At 42.4% G+C, this 19530-nt stretch overlaps 1 protein-coding gene across 1 annotated transcript in view; it reads left to right on the top strand.

Annotated features, from left to right (window-relative positions):
* Positions 1–16625: 16625 nt before the first annotated feature.
* The window catches only part of Jph1 (junctophilin 1), a 98040-nt gene continuing 95135 nt past the window's right edge, over positions 16626–19530 (top strand). The window contains exon 1 of the mRNA XM_031366956.1: positions 16626–17280. Coding sequence (XP_031222816.1) covers positions 16902–17280 — 379 coding nt within the window. The 5' untranslated portion in view covers positions 16626–16901. The remainder of the gene's footprint in view (positions 17281–19530) is intronic.

Raw genomic sequence — 19530 nt, 5'->3', positions numbered from 1 at the left:
AGAAGGGGTTGTAGCTAGAATGTGGAGGCCCACTACATGGGTACCTCAGAGTCCATGACCTCTTCCCCTGGTTTGGCATTGATTATAAGGTTGATGTTACTCTTACTTACAGATGTACAAGAGGGAAATGATTAAGACATTTCATCTTTCAAGCCCTTACTGGATCCATGGGTAAATCTTGACATTTCTATCTATATTCAACTGGTTCCAAACCTCCCTAAACTTTTCAGGTAGCATATCCTTTGTCCTTTCACATATCTCACAGTAAACACCTGCATTCCAATTTTCCAATTGAATTCCTTTATTTTTGGTTTGTTTTACCAAAGAGAAAATCTTATGAATATTAGCCTTCATCTCTTGCATATCATCTCCTGGAAGGGTAAAAATCTGTTGTCAAAGGCACTTCTTTGTATATGGTCTTCTTTTCCCTCTGAAACAATAACTACTGTTGATGGAATGGAAGAGTTTTGTTAATTTATAACACCAAAAGTCAGCTTTGTTTGAAATTTCAAATGTATGAACCTGATCAGCATACAGTGTATGTTCTACCCATTGTTCATTTCTTTTGTTTTGTCACAAAATAAACATTTCTTTTATTGGCTGTGTTCTTCAATTAAATAAAGTGTTGAGAGCTCCAAGTTTCTCAAAATCTTTTAAAGAACTGTCCCATGTGTGCCCAGGCTTCCTTGGAATCCTAACACTTCCTACAAAATCTTTGTCAGATATGTGTAAACTGGTGATCAAAATCTTTTCAGACATTTGCTCAGGGACAGACCTCTCTGTCCTCTTCTACTCTTGTCTGTCCTGTATACCATAGGCAAAAACCATAGGCACTTGTCACTTTACCCACAGTCTGTCCTTACACTCATCTTAATCTCTCCTGACTCTCATTAGAGTCTTTATTAGAACTTTGAGTTCTACTCATCCTTTTTAGAGTGTTAGAAGGAACAATTTACCCTGTTACCATAGTGCTATATAAAAAGAAATAGTTTCCCTTTTTACTTGTTAGGGAGTCTGGAAATAATCCACTCTTTATTTAGGATTGTTTTCCACAAAGGAGTCTGGTCTCCCATGGGAATTTGTCCAAGGATATTAAGGGGTCAGATAAATTTCTCTAGCTTTTTCCTCTCATATGCTGGCTGTTACTTGGTTTGAGGAGCTAATTATGTACTTACTCTTGAACAGATCTTGGTGCCAAATCTTTATTATTTCTAACTAATGAAAGGCAGAGCATACATGAACTACTACATCTCCACCAAGCCATGGGCAAATGGTGAGCTGTTCACTGTGCATGCAAATAAAGCCTTCCTGAAAGACCACATGGTGGAGTACCCAGGCATCCTGAAGGATACAAGTGCTGGTCTTGGAAACTGTGACTTGGTGGGCAATGACCTAACAACTGAAACTTCAAACCATCATCTGTCACATTGAATTTGTATTCTTACTTTTAATATTACTGTTTCAAATTAGTTTGGCTTTATATTGACAAACTAAAAGCACACAGATGCAAACCTTAGTTATATTTCAAGGTACACATACACAAAATTAATATCTTTAAATCACTATATGAAAAAAATAAGATGTAGCTTTATTTTTCTTCCAAGGATGCTGCTGTTCTTGAAAAGGACTCTTGCTTGAGGGTAGGTATTAGACTAAGTAGAAAGGGTGGAATTTAATACCTTTCTCAAATTCTCTAATATTAGCCACCTTCCTCTTTAGTTTTCTGTGCCACACTTCCACTCTTTAGTTTTCTGTCAGACGTAACTAATCAGGTTTCTTACTGAGATCTTACAATAGAATCACAAACAGTATCTCATCTCCACCTTCCTCCTCAGCATCATCTCTCACCAAGACCATCTTTCCCCTATTCAATGAGCCAGAACACACATTTTCTTTCTTCTTCCTTTCAATGTCAGAGGGCTTTTGAACACCATATTTGGTTCTTCTCCAGCTGGTCTTCTTGACAGCTACTGTCTACTTATCCTTCAAAGTTTTGCTTAAGTGTCCTACCGTTTAAAAATCCATTTAAGCAATATCTATAGGAAATATTGAAAAGAACCCATATAAGTGGTTGAGTAATGAGTGGCAGGTGAATGCATGAATGAATGAATAGATGGATGGATGATGGATCAGTAGTGTATAAATGGATGAATGGATGGATGGATGATGGGTCAGTAGTGTATAAATGGATGAATGGATAGTAGGTCAGTAGGTATATAAATGGATGGGTGGATGGATGGATGGATGGATGGATGGTGGGTTGTGTGAATATAAATGGATGGATGGTGGGTCTGTTGTGTGGATGGGTGGATGGATGGATGGTTGGTCAGTGGGTATATAAATGGATGGATGGATGGGTGATAGATGGATGGGTGTATGGATAAACACATGGATGGATTGTGAGTCAGGGGGTGTATGTATATATGGATGGATGAATGAATGGATAGATGGATGGTGGGTAAGTGGATATATGGGTAAATAGATGGATGAATAGATCCATCTTGCAATTTAAGAAAAATATTCCTTAATTTCTTTCTTTCTTTCTTTCTCCCTTCCTTCCTTTCTTTTATGACACTACCTTACTTTCTACATCATAGCAACTACAATGATATATTGAATTTAGTGGTGACCCCCTCAGTGGACTGTAAATTTTATAGGGACAAACCTTCTACCCATTACAGAGTATGCATGCCACTTAGAAGTATATGTGCTATATACAGGCAGTGCCAAGCAAATTAACAAAAGGAAAATGTCAATATCATAGTCACCACTGAATAACTGCAAAAAAAGGAATGTCATTGTCTAATATTTAAAATATTTTTATTAACATGGAACAATCTAAAAAAATTTTAAATGGGTGGGATGAAATGGCTCAGCAGGTAAAGGTACTGTGTGCCAAGCCTTTGGATATAGGTTCAATTCCCCAGAACCAACATGGTAGAAAGAATGATCCCCATATATTATCTTTTGACATCCACATGACAGTATGTATATACACACACATATCAAGATGGAAAAAGAAAATAGATTAGATAGATAGACAGTCAGACAGACAGACAGACAGACAGATAAGAGAATAAATAAATAACAAGTAAGAGGCAGTTAACATTTGAGGCAAATAACATATGGCCTTGAAGATGAAAGAAGATCATAAACTGTACTGATTTGCAGCTGGGAACATGGATAAGCTGGTATAGCCCTGGTTTCAATGACCACTACTGCATAAAATTAGGCACACACATGCAATCTTAGCACTGAGGAGGGAAGGGAGCAGAAAGAACAGAAGTTCTGGGTCATCTTTGGCTACATAAGAGTCTGTCTTTAAAAATACAATAAAGGAACATGAAATAAAACTACTTGTGGACAGCCCACTTAGACACAAAGCATCAACAAAATATGCTCATAATCAAAAGGAAAATTACTTCAAAGCCTAAAACTACCTTTAAATGACAGTCTATTACTGTTTAGACAGAACAGATCTGTGTACATAATTAAGTGGTCAACAAACTATTTTCTCATAATAGTAGCAAACATTTGTTTCCTTTATCAGATGATTTTAAAAATACCTTTATAATGAGCACAAGAAGTGGGACCAGGTTCTTCAGATTCATTTTCTTCTGTGTTCAGAACTGAGCTTCTTCTGTTCCCAAACTATCTCAAATGTGTAGAAGTGATAAAGGAAAACCAGTTCTTGCCAGTGCTGGTACACAGGAACAGGGGACGTCCAGTGTGCCTGCAGACCCAGGAAGGGCATGGCCCTGAGATCTTCCAGCCATATCAAGGCTACAACTGTCAGATGGCTAGGATGCCCAAGTGCTGGACATGGAGACATTATTGTATGGAAGGGAAGAGTTTCCCCTGGCTTAGCCCAGGTCCTGAGCTGTGCCCCTCCAAACTAGGCAAAAATGACAGACATCTCAAAATTATCAGTCAAGGGAAACCACGCTTGAGGTGCTGTGCTGGAGATGAAAACTGACAAGCCCATCCATTGAGCTATTATTTTCAGGGTTTTATAATAACTGCCTTTAAAGGCTTCCTAGTTAATGTTTTGTTCTGTTTTTAAAATCTTCACTGCCCATTGTATATCTATTTATGGGACATGTTCTAGCCTTTTTGAATTGCTATCAAACTGACAATAAGATACTGTTTATAATTCATTAAGTACTTGGAGAGAGAATTCATGCTTTAAAAGTTGAAATTGTGGGCTGAAGAGACGGCTGAGTGGTTAAGAGCACTGACTGCTCTTCCGAAGGTCCTGAGTTCAAATCCCAGCAACCACATGGTGGCTCACGACCATCTGTACAGCTACAGTGTAGTCATATATATAAAGTAAAAAAATAAATCTTTACTTTTAAAGTTGAAGTTGTAGTAGGATTAATGAGAAAATTTGAATGTATCTGATCAGTGTAGAAAACCATAATAAAATACAGCAATGTTTCTCTGAAAAATACTCAATATTAAGTTATTCAAAGCCAGTTCATAAGCTGAATACAAACCCACAGACTCAGAATTCATCAAGAGACAAAGCTAAGCACGTGTACACTTAAAATGTGCCCAAGGTCACTGTCATCAAGGGAAAAAAAAGGATACAAAAGAAAAACTCATTTAGGACCACATGGAAGTCTCTCAGAATGAGGTTGAACCTGCACAACATCCTTTGGAATGCTTCTCATGGTGTGTTTGCATGGTGTTTTTATCATTTTGATGAAAAGTCAGGACTAAGGGAATATTTGCCACACATCTAAGTATAGAAATGAGGTATAATGGAATGTAGGCTACTATGTGGATGGTTCATATTGATTTCTAGAAAAGGTGAAACTTTCAATCAAAAATGTAGCCAGACTGATGGGTGACTCAGTACAGAGCTGAAAGACTCAGTGTCCACTCTGCCACAGGCAGGCCCACAGTCTAAGAGTGGTGACTTAGAACTCACTCATACCTTCTAGATGGTCTGGGAAGTTTGCTTTTATTTGGGACAGTTAGCTTGAGGAGGTCCTGATCGTCACCATGCCTGCACATGGCTTTACCCATGTTACATCATCTACAGACTGGCATTTCTATGCAGTATATTCTTGTATACAGTATTGATCTTTTTTTCTTTTTTCTTTTTCTTTTTTTTTTTTTTTTGGTTTTTCGAGACAGGGTTTCTCTGTGTATCCCTGGCTGTCCTGGAACTCACTCTGTAGAGCAGGCTGGCCTCGAACTCAGAAATCTGCCCACCTCTGCTTCCCGAGTGCTGGGATTAAAGGCGTGCGCCACCACTGCCCGGCTTACAGTATTGATCTTTAAGTAAGTAAAATAACAAAATGCTGATCTGCTAAAGATCATATTTCAATTTAATTAGGAATAAGCAGTATAATTTCAAAGTTCAAAATAAAAGCAGATCAAATCAAGGGATTTCAGAGAGGCTCCTATTCCGTGCCCTTGACTTCTCTTTGAATGTTTCCATATACAAACAAATACAGGAGAAGGACTACATACTACATACAACTTGGGGATTTTTCCAGATTTTTTTTTTCGGAAAGATTCTCCATTGTTTTTCTATAACCATATTTTGCTTTAATTTGGTTTTATAAAGTTCTGGATTAGACTTTTCTAACCAAAATGCACTTGTAAATAAAAGTGTCCATGTCCGTGTGTGTGTGTGTGTGTGTGTGTGTGTGTGTGTGTGTGTGTTAAGAAAATCATGAGGTATCTCAGCTCAGATATCAAGAAGCAGACATCAGAGCAGAATTAGAGATATAACTAATTTACCAGCAGGAACATATGTCAAGCATAATGGCCAAAGACAGCAGAGGTAAGTGAGGAAAACCTTACATCCTGATGCATATTAAAGGGAGAACTGTTAGAGGAGTCTCAGGTCACAGTGGACCTTGTAAAGTTTCAGCTATACCATTGGAACACAGAAACTATCACTCACCAAGAAGGCCTGTGTTGGAATGGAATGATCAAAGCCCCTTATACTCCCACTGTTCTCAGTGGCTGGCTGGCTACAGCTTTGGAGGTATATATACTTAATATAAATTACTGTTAGTGTCCAGAAAGACACCAATGAGACATTATTCACCTACCTTCCCACTGTTAGCATGTGGCGATCTGAGTGGTGCATGTCCATGACCAGAAACTCTTACACTGCAAAGATCTCTGCACATTCAGAGCAGCTCTCATTGAAGCTTTGAAGAGAAGATTCAATGAGACAGCAGCAGCCCCTGACTCTTCAGTTGCTCTTAAAGTCAAAATGGTTTTCATCTTCTTCTTCCTTAGCTACAACATTAATAGGTAATGATTTAATGGTTTCTGGAGTTAGACTCTTTGGAACCCTTACCCGTCTCCAATTAGGGTTGCTGCATGTATGTACTTATATTTACAAAGGACCCAAAGCACCCTAATGAGCCACCTAGGTTATCACATATTCTTCTCTGTCCTCCTTGTATAAAGGTCCCTTCCTGCTCTTAAGGATGGACCATCCCAGTATGGTGACAGTTCCTTCATCAGCTGACCTGAGGGCCTAAGGCAATAGGGATTTCCAGGCAGCAGCCAGCTTCTGAAGTTCAACACTATTTTTCCATTGTCTTGTGCTATCAATGCTTCCCCTTTGGGGAGACCAAAGTTGCAGGGCTACAAAGTAATTCAATAGTACATTGCTTGCTTATCATGTGTGAGAATAATCCTGAGAAACTTACTGAATCTGACAGTAAGTAGAATACTGCTGCTTCCAACTCTTAGTTCTTAGGTATACATGTTGTTCCCATTAAGGATGACCCCAAAGAGTAGTCTGATTTAGTGCACATACAACACCAAAGAGGACATGGCACCTCTGCATATTATTGCCATCAAGCTGAACTTTAGCCATAAGTTCAGAAAACCATTCCATCATTGGCTCTTCATAGATAATATAGGTATGTGATACTACAGTATATGATAAAGCCAGTAGACTCCACAATCAGGGACCATTCGAGAACCTCCTTCATTATCCAGTGGCTCCAGTTGAACATGTATAAAATTCCATGCTTGTGGATTAGCCATTCGGTAAGGCCCTGTAGAATGTTGAGCAGAAAAGTCACACCTAGAATATTCTACACCTAGAATAATTGTCTATCCCAATCAGAATGAAGACATTCCTGCTTGCAGGCTGGAAGCAACCAGATAAGTCAACTTGACATGAAGTGGGTGATCTGTTCCCAGGGAGAGATTCTCTATAGCTGGAAAACTGAATAGAGAGAGTCATTAGTAGCTAAGATGACATTGGCTGGCTGGGACTGCTAAATTCATGGACTCCTTGTTCCAGATCTCTCATGGTACATAAAGAAAGCAAACATTAACTGTCCTGGCCCAAAAGTCTACTTGGGAATTCAATAGCTGTCAAATGGAGAGCATCAGCATTAAGAAAAAACAACTGCAGCAAATGAATCTCTTCAGAGTGTTCACACCCACATATCTATCATTTATCCATATATCCTGGCCTTGTAAATTCCACAATTCCATCTTCCAATTGCTCTCCTTCAAGGTCCCTAACCACATGGCCAGGTTGCTTGCCACTTTTCAAAAAAATACATGTATTTGAACATTGTACCATTTTTCCATTCATATAAAGCATACGATGAGATCCATTGCTGCCACAGCTCAGTCCATTGGATCATTTTCTGTCTAGATTTTCATGCTATAATGCATCTCCATTTACTTTCAGCTTCTCACACATACTAAGCCTATCTGCCCATCAACTAAACGCAGCCTTCATTCCTTCTTACCTCACCTCACAGCATAAGTCCTAATCTAGGCATGAGAGAGGCTGCAGAAAGGACACAAGAACAACCCAGAGTAGAACATGGAGGTCTGGAAAATTGGTCTTGCCTACTTCTTGTGTCCTTTGGTCCTCCCAGCTTAATACTGGTTTTACTATACAAAACTTAGATTGCTTTGAGTCTGTACAACTTTTTCATGGCAGGCTCAACAAGACTCCAGTCATGATGGAAATTTCTGGAAGAAATTACCAAGAGCTTTTCAAAAGATATGTATTTTTCTATTGCAGATGATCTGGTCTTGCTTTAGATCCCTAGCCATCTACATTATGATAGACAGGGACTTGCCACTGTGTCTATATATGTTTTAATACCACCAGAATAACCAACACCTTCAAATTTGAGTGAGCAAGTAACCTAAAAGGCAGAGCAGCTTAAATCATAGACTGAGCCCCAGGTTGCCTCTGGAAAGAGCCTGTCCTTTCTGAGTCCTCTCAAAGCCACAGTTTCTACCACATCACTTTCTACTAAATCAGGAACAGGTTCTAAGTGTGGATCCAAAGTTCAAGAGGCTTGCTTGGTGCTCAGCCTGCTCTGTGTTAAGGGACACAAAATGCACCTTTCTTTGTCGGAGGGATGTTGTGGGCAGAGCATGGCCTTGACATAAGCACTGCAAGCAGATCAAGGGTCCTGGCAGGTAGGGGCTGTCATGTCGAGTGCTCCTCACTGTAGGTGCAAGCACATCAAGGGTCCTGGCAGGTGGGGGCTGTCAGGTCAAGTGCTCCTCACCGTAGGTGCAAGCACATCAAGGGTCCTGGCAAGTGGGGGCTGTCAGGTCGAGTGCTCCTCACTGTAGGTGCAAGCACATCAAGGGTCCTGGCAGGTGGGGGCTGTCAGGTCGAGTGCTCCTCACTGTAGGTGCAAGCACATCAAGGGTCCTGGCAGGTGGGGGCTGTCAGGTCCAGTGCTCCTCACTGTAGGTGCAAGCACATCAAGGGTCCTGGCAGGTGGGGCATGTTGGCTAGTGTGCCCCTCACTGTAGGTTCTCTTGAAGGGGCATCTAAGCAATGAGTCACCAAGGCTATGTCATAGACAGTTCTGAAATCTAAAACAAAAATAAGCAAAAAACAAAAACAAAAAAACAGCAATTTAAAGCATTTGCCAAAATGCTTTAACAAAAATGCCAGAGCCTGATGAAGATGGGAGGAGAAATGTAGGCTTTCTGTGTGCCTGAAGAACCCTATGTGGGTCTGTGGGATACATGCAGTGGAGACAGATGGGGCCACAACATGTAATGAAGATAAACAGTCCCTTGTCACTCGGCTAGAGGAAAGCCTTCTCTATGCTTGCCCATTGTTCAGATCTCATCACAATGCTCTTAGAGCTATTCATTCTTCATTTATAATTTACATTTCTTTTACTCCCTCATAATTGAGTTTTTTTCTTTCCTTCAGCTCTGAGTCACTCCTAAGTTGTACTTTCCATAATATTGTATGCCTCCCTTCTTTAGCCAGCTGCTTTTTGAAAAGACCATCACATCATTTTTCACTAATTTTAGTTTTAATGCCAACACTCCTAAATATATTTCTCTAGTCCCATACCATCCCTAGTTTGTGATATTTCAAATTGGGAGCTGCCTTTCATGGGAACTAGCTTCATCACTCTACATGCTGTATGTGAGAGATGAAGGCAAGGCAGGTCTTGCCGTCTCAGAGGCCAGGCAACCCCTTTCCCAGCAGGTCTCTTTCCTTACCATCTCAGACATGTATTTTTCTCATTCCTTGCTTGGTAGTGTGTCTGAGTTTCAGGAGTTCATTCCACTGCAGTGTCTGGAAGGATGAACTTTGCTATATGACTCCCCAAAACACGTTCAACCACAACAGTTTACAAGATCACTTAGTTCTCTAAAGTCTTAGGATATGTGGCTGTTGGTGGCTACTTGCAGCTCTTCCTTGTATGTTCTTATATTATTTATCTTCAGAAATATTTCCCAATGACTTTACTATCCAAGTCTGAGCCATACATATATCTCCAAATCTAAGGCAAATAACATGGACACTCATACACATGCATACATTTTTTGCTCTGATTCAGGTCTTCTAATTACTTGTTTATTTGTTTTTGTTGGAGGCACTGTTCTGGCCAGCTTACAACTTACCATGTAAATTTCTGCCCTTGCCATTTCCATAAGACTCAACTGTTGTTTTTAATGCAACAATCAGACTGTTTCTAAATTACACTTAGCCTCTCCGGCAGAACAGCCTGGTTGTACCAGCTAACACGTGTCCAGGATGTCCCGGAGCTTACAGAAATCCTCTAGCCTCTGTATCAGGATTGTCTTTGTTACAGGTGTGCACCATCATACCCAGCTGCTTCTGGTCTTCAGAATAGACCTGAGATTCTCTCTGCATCTTCTACCTTTCTACTCTTATTTTGTTGCCCATTACCTTTTTCAATCCTAGAGCACTCCTGAAAGCCACTGTGAACTTTGCTTTTGGACACAGATGTTATTAGGTAGGTCTCCATGCCGTTTACTCCATTAGGAAGAACAGGCAGAGGGCCCCAGGGACAAGCCATGGGAAGAAACCAAATACCACCCTTGAGATTTACATGTGGCTCAGCTGGTGTTTTTTACATAAGAACTAAGACTGTTTCTAAATTATTAGGCTTAGCCTCTGGGGCAGGACTGCTAGATACTAGCCAACAAGCATCAAGTAACCACACTAAAATTCTGGTAACATGATGTTTATAGGTTGGAACACAGCAACCAGCCTAAAACTAAGGAGAACAGAAGTAAAATAGGGAATGACCTAGCTAAAGAGGTGGGAGAGGAAAGGGGAGAGACACAAGAAAGATGGGTTCCACAAAAAGCAAGGTCTTACAACTAACAAGTTTGTAGCTCTTACTTGTAGAATAGGAGCTAAAGACAAGGCCATTTCATCTATGAAGCAAAAGGTTCCCAGCTCGTTAACACTTCAATAACCTAGTGGGGTCACGTTATAGAAATCAAGTGTTATGAGTATCAGAGGTGGGCAGGTAAAGATTGAACTATGATGCACCCCAAGAAAGTCTGAAGTTTTGAGATTAGGCACAGAAGACTTGAAGAGGAAAACAAACAAACAAACTAACAAACAAACAACATGTAGAGGACACCAGAGAATCTATTCTGCTAAGAAGAATCTAGGACACATGGTGGGAATGAATGACAGATGCCTTAGAAGGGGAAAAGAATCTCTTTTCTCTGTATCTGGGAGATGGAGTTTGAGGAGTAATTAGGCCCCCAAGGGGAACAATGGCCCTTCTTCTTTTCTTCCCAGCTACCATGAGATGGCAGGCCTCCTCCATCACATTTCCCTCTCCTACCGTGTACTACTTCACTATAGGCACAAAGGAAAAAGGGCCAAGCAAGTGTGGCCCAAACCTGACAGAAAGCCAATATAGATACTAACTGATGTGTTAGAACGGCGAGTCATGTCAGAACATACCACACTAGGCCCAAACAATTCCACGTGTAAGAGGTTTAATTGAGAAGGAGAGAGGGAGCAGTAGTGTGGAAAGAGAGGAGGGGGAGAGAGAGATGGAGGAATGTTCCCCGTATATATAAGGGTTGTGATGTAGTAGTCACAGGTAAAGGTGGGAGGTGAGCCCAATGGATTCTGGGAATATAGTGGTTGTTGCCCTGGCAACAGGTCTGTGGACCTGCCCATGCATCACCATAGGCTTTGGATGCTCTGATGCTAACACTAACTTTTAAAGACACATCACCTTTAAAGGTTCTTTGTTCAACTGGGGAGTGTTATGGCCGAGAGGGGCAGGAGGATAGTGACATACATGTGGAGCTGGCCAGGAATAGATCTACCACTAGGCATATGAGCTCTCTGCACATGGCTCACAACCACAATTTGTGGTAGCAATAATTAAATGGTGTGATAGTGTCCACAAGGGGCTTCCAAGAACAAGGGATGGAAAATGGTGGCTCAGGATTGAGGGTGTACAGACAGATGTACCAGAGGCTAAAGTGGAAATTTTTGGTTTCCCTAACAACTCATTTTTGTCATGTGGTGTTTTTCTGGAATCTGTCTTATGAGATGATGTTTTGTAGAAGCAGACATGTAAGGAGATGTTTTGCTGAGAACAGACACATGGTGTTTTTCTAGAAGCTGTCCTGAGAGGGAATATTTTTTACTGAAACAGACACAGAGAGCACATGATGTTTTAGAAGAGTATAAATTAATCCCACAGACAATGAGGAGACACTCTTGCATTGGTTCACCTTTCAACACTTTGCTGGTCTTCACTGATCTTCACTTGTTATAACTTTATAGGGAGAAGCCTGTCAAAGAACTTCCTGGTAGTATTCTGGCTGCTTCTTGCCACTTCCACCAACTCTTGCAGAGCCTCAAGGTTTCTTCTGGATTGAGCTGCTACTGATTTGTGTTTGGTGTTTGCCAATTGGACTAGTCTGCCACTACTGATTTATGTTTGATGTTTTGGACTAGACTGCTAATATCCTGATAACGAATGGTAATGCCCCAAAGAACTAACTACTACTACATAGGCCCACAATCCACTTTTCCAATAAACCTTCTTCTTTCCCTCCCACGTGGGCTAGAAGGGAGGTGGAAGTGTTTAAGAGCCCTTATTAAAATAGATTTTGAAAAATCAAAGCCTACAAGAAGGTACTGTGAAAAGGCAACTGAATGCCAGGGGTAGTGAGACAGAAATGATTACAAAGGCTACTAGGCAGACAGGACTCAAGGAGTGGGAACTTTGATAAGAGTCACTGGTTTCTTATGGGACAGTGGAAAATAAGAAGGAATGTTGTTACCAAGTAAAACTGTAAAGTTCCAATTATCAGAACTTGCCTATATCTAGGTCAATGTTGTGTCTGAGGAAGTGAACTCTAAGATGAAAGTCATGACACTGCAGAAAGTAAGAGATACTCAGATGCTAGGGTGAAGGTGTTTAAGATGATGGCAGGGGACAGCATACAGATGAGGAGTTGTGGAATAGCTACTATTCCCTTTAGAGCACAGGTCAGTGACGTAAAGATGCTGACAAGAGCAGGCCTCTGAAGGCATGAGTGAATAGTTTGAATCTCAAAAGGAAGCACTACTGAAAAGGAGAAAAAAAGTTACTGACTTTCAGGATTTTTACGCTTATTACTACTCAACTGCCTACTGTGTCCTGGTGTGTATTTCTGGGTTTTGTTGGCAGTGCAGGGATCTAAACCCATACAGCCCCTGAGCTACCTCAGCTTTGGTGTATTTGCATGAATTGGAGATTTTCTACCCCAACATGAGTAAGCCATAAGCAACTCCTCTAATTAACTATAATTTGTTCTTCAAATTCTAGACAGTGGCTTTAGCCAAACAAGAAATAAAACTCATCTCTACCACCCCTCCTTACTTCACACCCAAGCTGTCTCCATCTTCCACCTGAGGGCTTTCAAAGTACTCTACAATAAGAACAGTATTAAAAGACTGAAGACACATTGGCACAAGGCTATAATTCGGGGGAGGAATGGTAAGCCAGGAGAACTCAATGATCCAGGCCAAGGCACTCAACTCACCAATACCCTCTTTCAAAGAAAAATAAAGAAGGGTTGGGGGTATATTTGGAGGGAGAGTGCTTGCCTGGCATACGCCACGCCCTGAGTTCAATCAGTAGTATAGAAAAACGAGATTTAAAAAGCTTAGCACAAGTTCTGGTGTGTAGTAATTGCCCTAAACAATTTAAAAAGCACTGACTTTGGTATTCTTCTGATTTCATGCTGGCTAAAAAACTTAGATCTTCTAATTTTTCAAAATTCATTAAATTTAAAATTCATTTAAGTTTTTATGAACACTTATCACAAATGAATCATTTGGATTTCTTGAATTTTCAAATCAAGGTAATAATGTTCATTTTGAAGTATGTGACTCATTTTAATTCTACATATGTCTTTATGTACTTTAATTCATGTTCCTGAAACAATAAACACTCATACTTCAATCCTTTTTGTCATCTATAAACTTTTTATTAAAACTCTCAGTAATTCTAATGAAATCAAATCACTAAATAAAAAATAATAACATCATTAAATTGTAAGTAAAACATCCTTACCAACATATGAACTGGACATACACTGCAGCAGCTTACTGTTTATTATGATTTTTTAGAAGAGACACTTGCAACGGCTGGGCTTTGAGTACAGGAAAGGCTGCTGCTCAGAGTGGTGATTGTTGGCCCCTGGGCTGCACTGACCTCCCCCATTCCACCTGTCACACCAACATTCACATTCTCCTCTTACTAATCCAGTCTTAAAGTTCAGTTCAACCCCTATCCAGGGCAGAGGTCCAGAGAGAGAACATAAGGACATTGCTAACCCTGACTCTGAAACTGCAACAGCATTGCCCTGCCAGAGTCCGCTTGCTCTGCGCCTCTTCTGCCCTCTGTTCTCAGCATGGCCACCAAAACTCAATTTTTACTTTTATCTACACAGCTATGGGACGAGGAGGCATGAGGTAAATAGAAACATGGCTCATGCTCTTAATTGGTTGAAAAATTGTTCAGGAGCCAGTAAAAGTTCAATACTAACCTTCTTCCATGGAAGTCAGTGGCAGTTAGGTTAGAAGTAAGTTTTGTTCAAATTAAACAACTCATATCTACTGCAAGGTTCTCAATTTTACTTAAGGTTCTTTCTAAGGAACGCTAGGCAGAAGAGCAGATTAAGATGTAAACAGCTGTGTGTTATACTACACAAACCTCCACACACTGCTTGGATGGGTGCAGACTTACCATTATTTTCCCTGCATCATGGATAACTGCATAGCTTTTGCAGAAGCCAGAAAATTGTGATGTCTAGTGTACTCCATGAAAGTCCTCAGTTTTAGATAATTGGGGAAGAAAACGAATACTTCAAGGAAAAGAAGAAGAAGAAGAAGAAGAAGAAGAAGAAGAAGAAGAAGAAGAAGAAGAAGAAGAAGAAGAAGAAGAAGAAGAAGAAGAAGAAGGAGGAGAAGCTCTTAAAGACCACTAGGATTCTAACACTAGAAGTAGGTCCCAAACCAAAACCCAACAAAAACCAGAGCATAAATTCTTATTCTGGGAAGAAAGCCAATTGAAAGACAAAGAAAAGAAGTATCAGTTTGAGCAACTCTTCTTTTCCTATCAGACCAAACCCTCAGAGCAGGTGGGACTTGATCAGTCTACATGAGCCCCCAACACCAGTGTTTTCTGTGACTGAGTCAGCTGCAGAGCCTTGGGTCCTCATTTTCCCAGTGGCCTAAATCAGTCCCCAGTCCAGAACTGGATGCTAAGCAAGATACCTAATTATTTGAGGCCACTAGGGTAAGGACTATTCCTGGTACTCCACAAGCAGGACCATGGATGAGGGTTTCTATTTCTCTTTGGTGATTTGGCTCAGTATAAACAGAGCTGGTGTTTGTTTATTGGTTTATTTGTTTGTTTCCAGTTCTGAGAGAGACAATTCTGCTTGGGAAAGACTCCTTTTCTCTTGCTCTCCTTTTGATAGTTGTCCTTTCGGAGGTTTATATCTGATTATTAACTAGCTAGTGAGCGGTCTACGTGCTCACCTGTCTTGCAGAAGCCTCTCTGCCTGGGGAGCAGCAGGAACGCACTCTCTGAGAGGCCTCCTGAGACCCTGGCTTGTGACTGAGTAAGACTTGCTCCACTTGAACTGTGAAGGTGAGGAGAGATCATTGCACTGTGAAGGTAAGGAGAGACCAATGCTACTCCTAAAAGATTCTCCTTGTGATTCAACTATCCTGTTAGCAATTCTTGAACTCTTCACGGGTGCTACCATCGAAATACACCAAGCCATTCCCTAACACAGTAAAGGAAGGGTATTTCCACTGAGAAAATGGAGAGAAGCTTTAGAGGAGGTATCAGAAGTGAATTAAACAAAGCAGTGCTGCTGCAGAAGAGTGGATCAGCTGACACCTGTCCTGGGCTTAGAAGTTCATGGCTTCTTTGTTCCTTTAGAGGAGTGCTTTACTTACCATATTCCTCCTTGAAAACCTGTTTACTTTTTTAAACAGTGGGCACCCATGGAGAGGTCCCAGGTATGCATTCTAGGCACTCACACAATATATACAGACTGAGCTTGTTTGGGTACGCAGCTCCAGGCTGAAGAATTTTTGAAGTTGAGAACAGATAAGGGAACAGGCTGCAATGCAAAAGACAATGCCCTGTGCTCCTGCAATGCCAGCTAAAAAGCCCATCGTTATTACAAATAAAACCCAAACAACTGATGCTGTGCTCTTTCAAACTGCATTGCCTCTCTTGGGATCTTCATGAAAAGAAGTGCAAACACATGTGCCCTGAAATGGGTAGGTGTAAAGAACATTCTGCACAATTATATCCAGGCTGCCACAGATTTATCACATGCACACATATATTTGGAGCATATTAATTCATGATGACAGCTGCACATGACAAATCCAACAGAGCACAAATTGAAATGCTGGGAAAAAATGCAACTACAAACCCTATGCAGACACACACACACCACACCACCCACACACACTCACCCTATCACACACGTGGCCTCACTTGAAGAAGATTAAACACTACAGAAAAGCCCAAAAGGTGGATGTTCCAGCAGCAAAGAGCCTGTCCCCAACACCGGCAGCCGCACCTTCATCCGCAGGCTTGACGGTCGCTCGTCTCAGAGTACACTGGCCCTCCCAGACACAGCCCACTGGCGCGGACGCACGTGCGCGCCGGGAGCTCTCACTCCAAGGAGCCGGAGGGGAAGCGCGGCTCCCTGGGCTGGGGGCAGGGCCCGGCGGGCGGGCGGGCGCGTCGCATCGCAGGGCCGGGCCTCGGCGCCCAGGGAGGGGACTAGGGGCGGGCACGGGGCGGCGCCCGGCTCACGTGGGCGGGTGGGAGCAGCTGAAGGTCCGCTCCGGAGACTGGGCTGTCCTCTCGCGCGCGGCGCTGGCCGGGGAGGCGGCGGAGGAGGAGGGAGTGAGGCGGCAGCGAAAGAGGAGGGGAGGACCGGGGCGGCGTCGGACTGGAGCCGAAAGGCGTTGCGAGCTGCCCGGGGCGCAGTCGTGAGCTCGCCCGACGGGTCCCCATCCCCGAGCTACACCCTGCCGAGCCCAGCTCTGCCCGCATCCGTGCCCCCACGGGGAGCGCGCCGGGGCTGCCCCCCGAATGACGGGCGGAAGGTTCGACTTCGACGATGGCGGCACCTACTGCGGCGGCTGGGAGGAGGGCAAAGCGCACGGGCATGGCATCTGCACCGGGCCCAAGGGCCAGGGCGAGTACTCCGGCTCCTGGTCGCACGGCTTCGAGGTGGTTGGAGTCTACACCTGGCCCAGCGGCAACACCTACCAGGGCTACTGGGCGCAGGGCAAGCGGCACGGGCTGGGGGTGGAGACGAAGGGCAAGTGGATGTACCGGGGGGAGTGGTCACATGGTTTCAAGGGGCGCTACGGGGTCCGGCAGAGCCTGTGCACCCCCGCCCGCTACGAGGGGACCTGGAGTAACGGGCTGCAGGACGGGTACGGCGTGGAGACCTACGGAGACGGAGGTGAGCGGCGTCGCGCGTCTCCGCGGGCTGGCGCGGTGTGCTCTTCCCGGGCTGTGGGGACGTAGGGAGGACGCGAGGAGCACGTGTTCGGAAACCCGCCAAAACACCTGGGGAGTCTACCCTCGCTCTCGCCCTCCTCCCCATCCCGGGCAAGACCACTTGGACACGGGGCTGGGTCGCGAATGTTTGCGGCTCCCCGGGAGGGCGGGGTGTCCATACCCGGGGAGTTAGGCGTTGCAGGAACCTGGCGGGGGCCAGAGCCGCGCTGCCCGGGGAAGGCTTGGGCAGGAGAGAGGACGCTGTCACTTGAGCCTGTCACATTATGTTCCTGATCCCTCCCTCTCCAGGCCGGGTTTGAAATCGCCTCTCCGGAGGAGTTAGAGGGACGCCTTGAGCTGTGTGGCTCCCGGTCGGTGCTGACCGCCGCGCGGTTTGGTTTCACGTAGAGTCTCGTATTTCGCTTCTGGTCCTCCAGTTAGCCTAAAGATAGTAGCCAGAACCCCATAAGTAGGATGTTGGGGAATTGGACCTTATTGAGGGTGTATTTTCTAGAGTCCTAGTTTCAGGCAGCAGAGCCACTGCCCAAAACAAGTGGCATTCCTAATTTTCTCCCTTTCTCTTGGCTCCTTAAAGTACTTTTGAATCAGCAGAACTGTAATCTTTGATGACCTGGAGATCTTGGGGAAATGCTTTAGGAAAAATCGACGGAGTTTCCACTAAATATTTAAAAAGGTTAAAGAGTATGCTATATCCTCGCTATACATTAAGGGGGTGTGGCCTAAAAAGTAAGCCTGGTTGCGATTTAACAATGTTTGCCTTATAATTTCTGTATGTTATAGGAGTGGGTTCATTTTTTTCACTAGGAAAGCATACATTAGTGAAACAGGGGTCAAAACTTGATTAATTTCTTTAAAAACAAAGCTGGGAGAGAAGAATAGGGCTTATGTTTGGGCAAAGTCTATTTTCTGATAATAAACATAGTCATATTTAATTGAAAAGGATTGTAGGAGTCGATGTCACCTTTTGGAATTAAGCTGCTTCAGAGTTGTAGGATATTAAAGGGATACAAATAAAAGTTTCTTCAGCTCACTGAAATTCTGTTATGCTATTGCTTATATAAAAGCTTATACAGTTTGTACACTTCACTTGCTCAAAACACTTGGGCCGTGTCTCAAATGCAAAACAGCAGAATGGTAGGATTTGCTTTTTTTTTTGGATATCATTGTGCCCTACAGTATAAATGAGGATATGGTTCTCATGGATTAAGGGGTATCTTAGTACAGGCTGAGCCCTGAGTACCTTGGTAGTTTTACAGAGGCCCTTTACTGTAACCACAATAAAATGCCTTGGTTGACAGCCTTACAAATATTGTTTCTGCCTTAGCTTTGATGTAGTAAAATGCTGTGTTCAACAATAAAAATTTGGTTGTTTTAGTAATATGATCATTTTATAGCCCTTATTTTAAAGATAAGATAGACTTATTTTATTATAATTTAATTACAATATAGACTTCCTTTAGAAGTTAAAACTCGTTAAATTAATTAGTGATTTAGGGTATTTGTTATGCTTAGTAGTCAAAGCATGAGAGAGCACAGTGAAAGCAACACAGCGTCTGTGCTGTTTGTACAAGGCCAAATGCATCTCCGAGTAACTGTGAAAATCTGCCTTCTGTTTTAAACCAACTTTGAAAATTTAAAAAAACAAAATTATGTATCATCACAGCACCATGTCTTTCTTTTTCTACCAAACAAACAAACAAACAAAATCCTGGTATGCTATAATCAAGAAAAAATGTTAAACATGTAAGTCACTTTTGAGTGCCTGCTCTGAGCTGGTCAGTACCCTGCCTTTCCTCACATTAACACATTTTATCAGAAAATCCATAATTTAAAAACAATGGCCTAAACATTGATACAATTAATTCATTCAGAGATTTTAGTCCAAGTAGGACTACCAGCTTCTCTAATCCTGAGTTAGCTTCATTCTGCCTCCCTGCCTGCATGTTTTTAGCGACAGCAGGGAAGGAAGAATTCCGTGTGAGAACTCTCATTTTATTTCACTAGAGATTTCTTTGTAAAGCGTCACTGAAAGTGTCCCCAAATATTAAGAACTAAATGCATCATGTTCATGAAATTCAAATCCAGATGCCCAGATTCTTTTGTGCAAATTCTGATCTGTTACACTTTATTATAAACCTACTATAAAGTTATGGAAGATATCTAGGAAGACCCACTGTGCTATTTATGTATT

The sequence above is a fragment of the Mastomys coucha genome, unplaced genomic scaffold, assembly GCF_008632895.1.
Source record: "Mastomys coucha isolate ucsf_1 unplaced genomic scaffold, UCSF_Mcou_1 pScaffold14, whole genome shotgun sequence".
Lineage (NCBI taxonomy): Eukaryota > Metazoa > Chordata > Mammalia > Rodentia > Muridae > Mastomys > Mastomys coucha.
The sequence above is the reverse complement of the archived record's forward strand: the minus strand, read 5'-3'. Positions and strand labels throughout refer to the sequence as shown.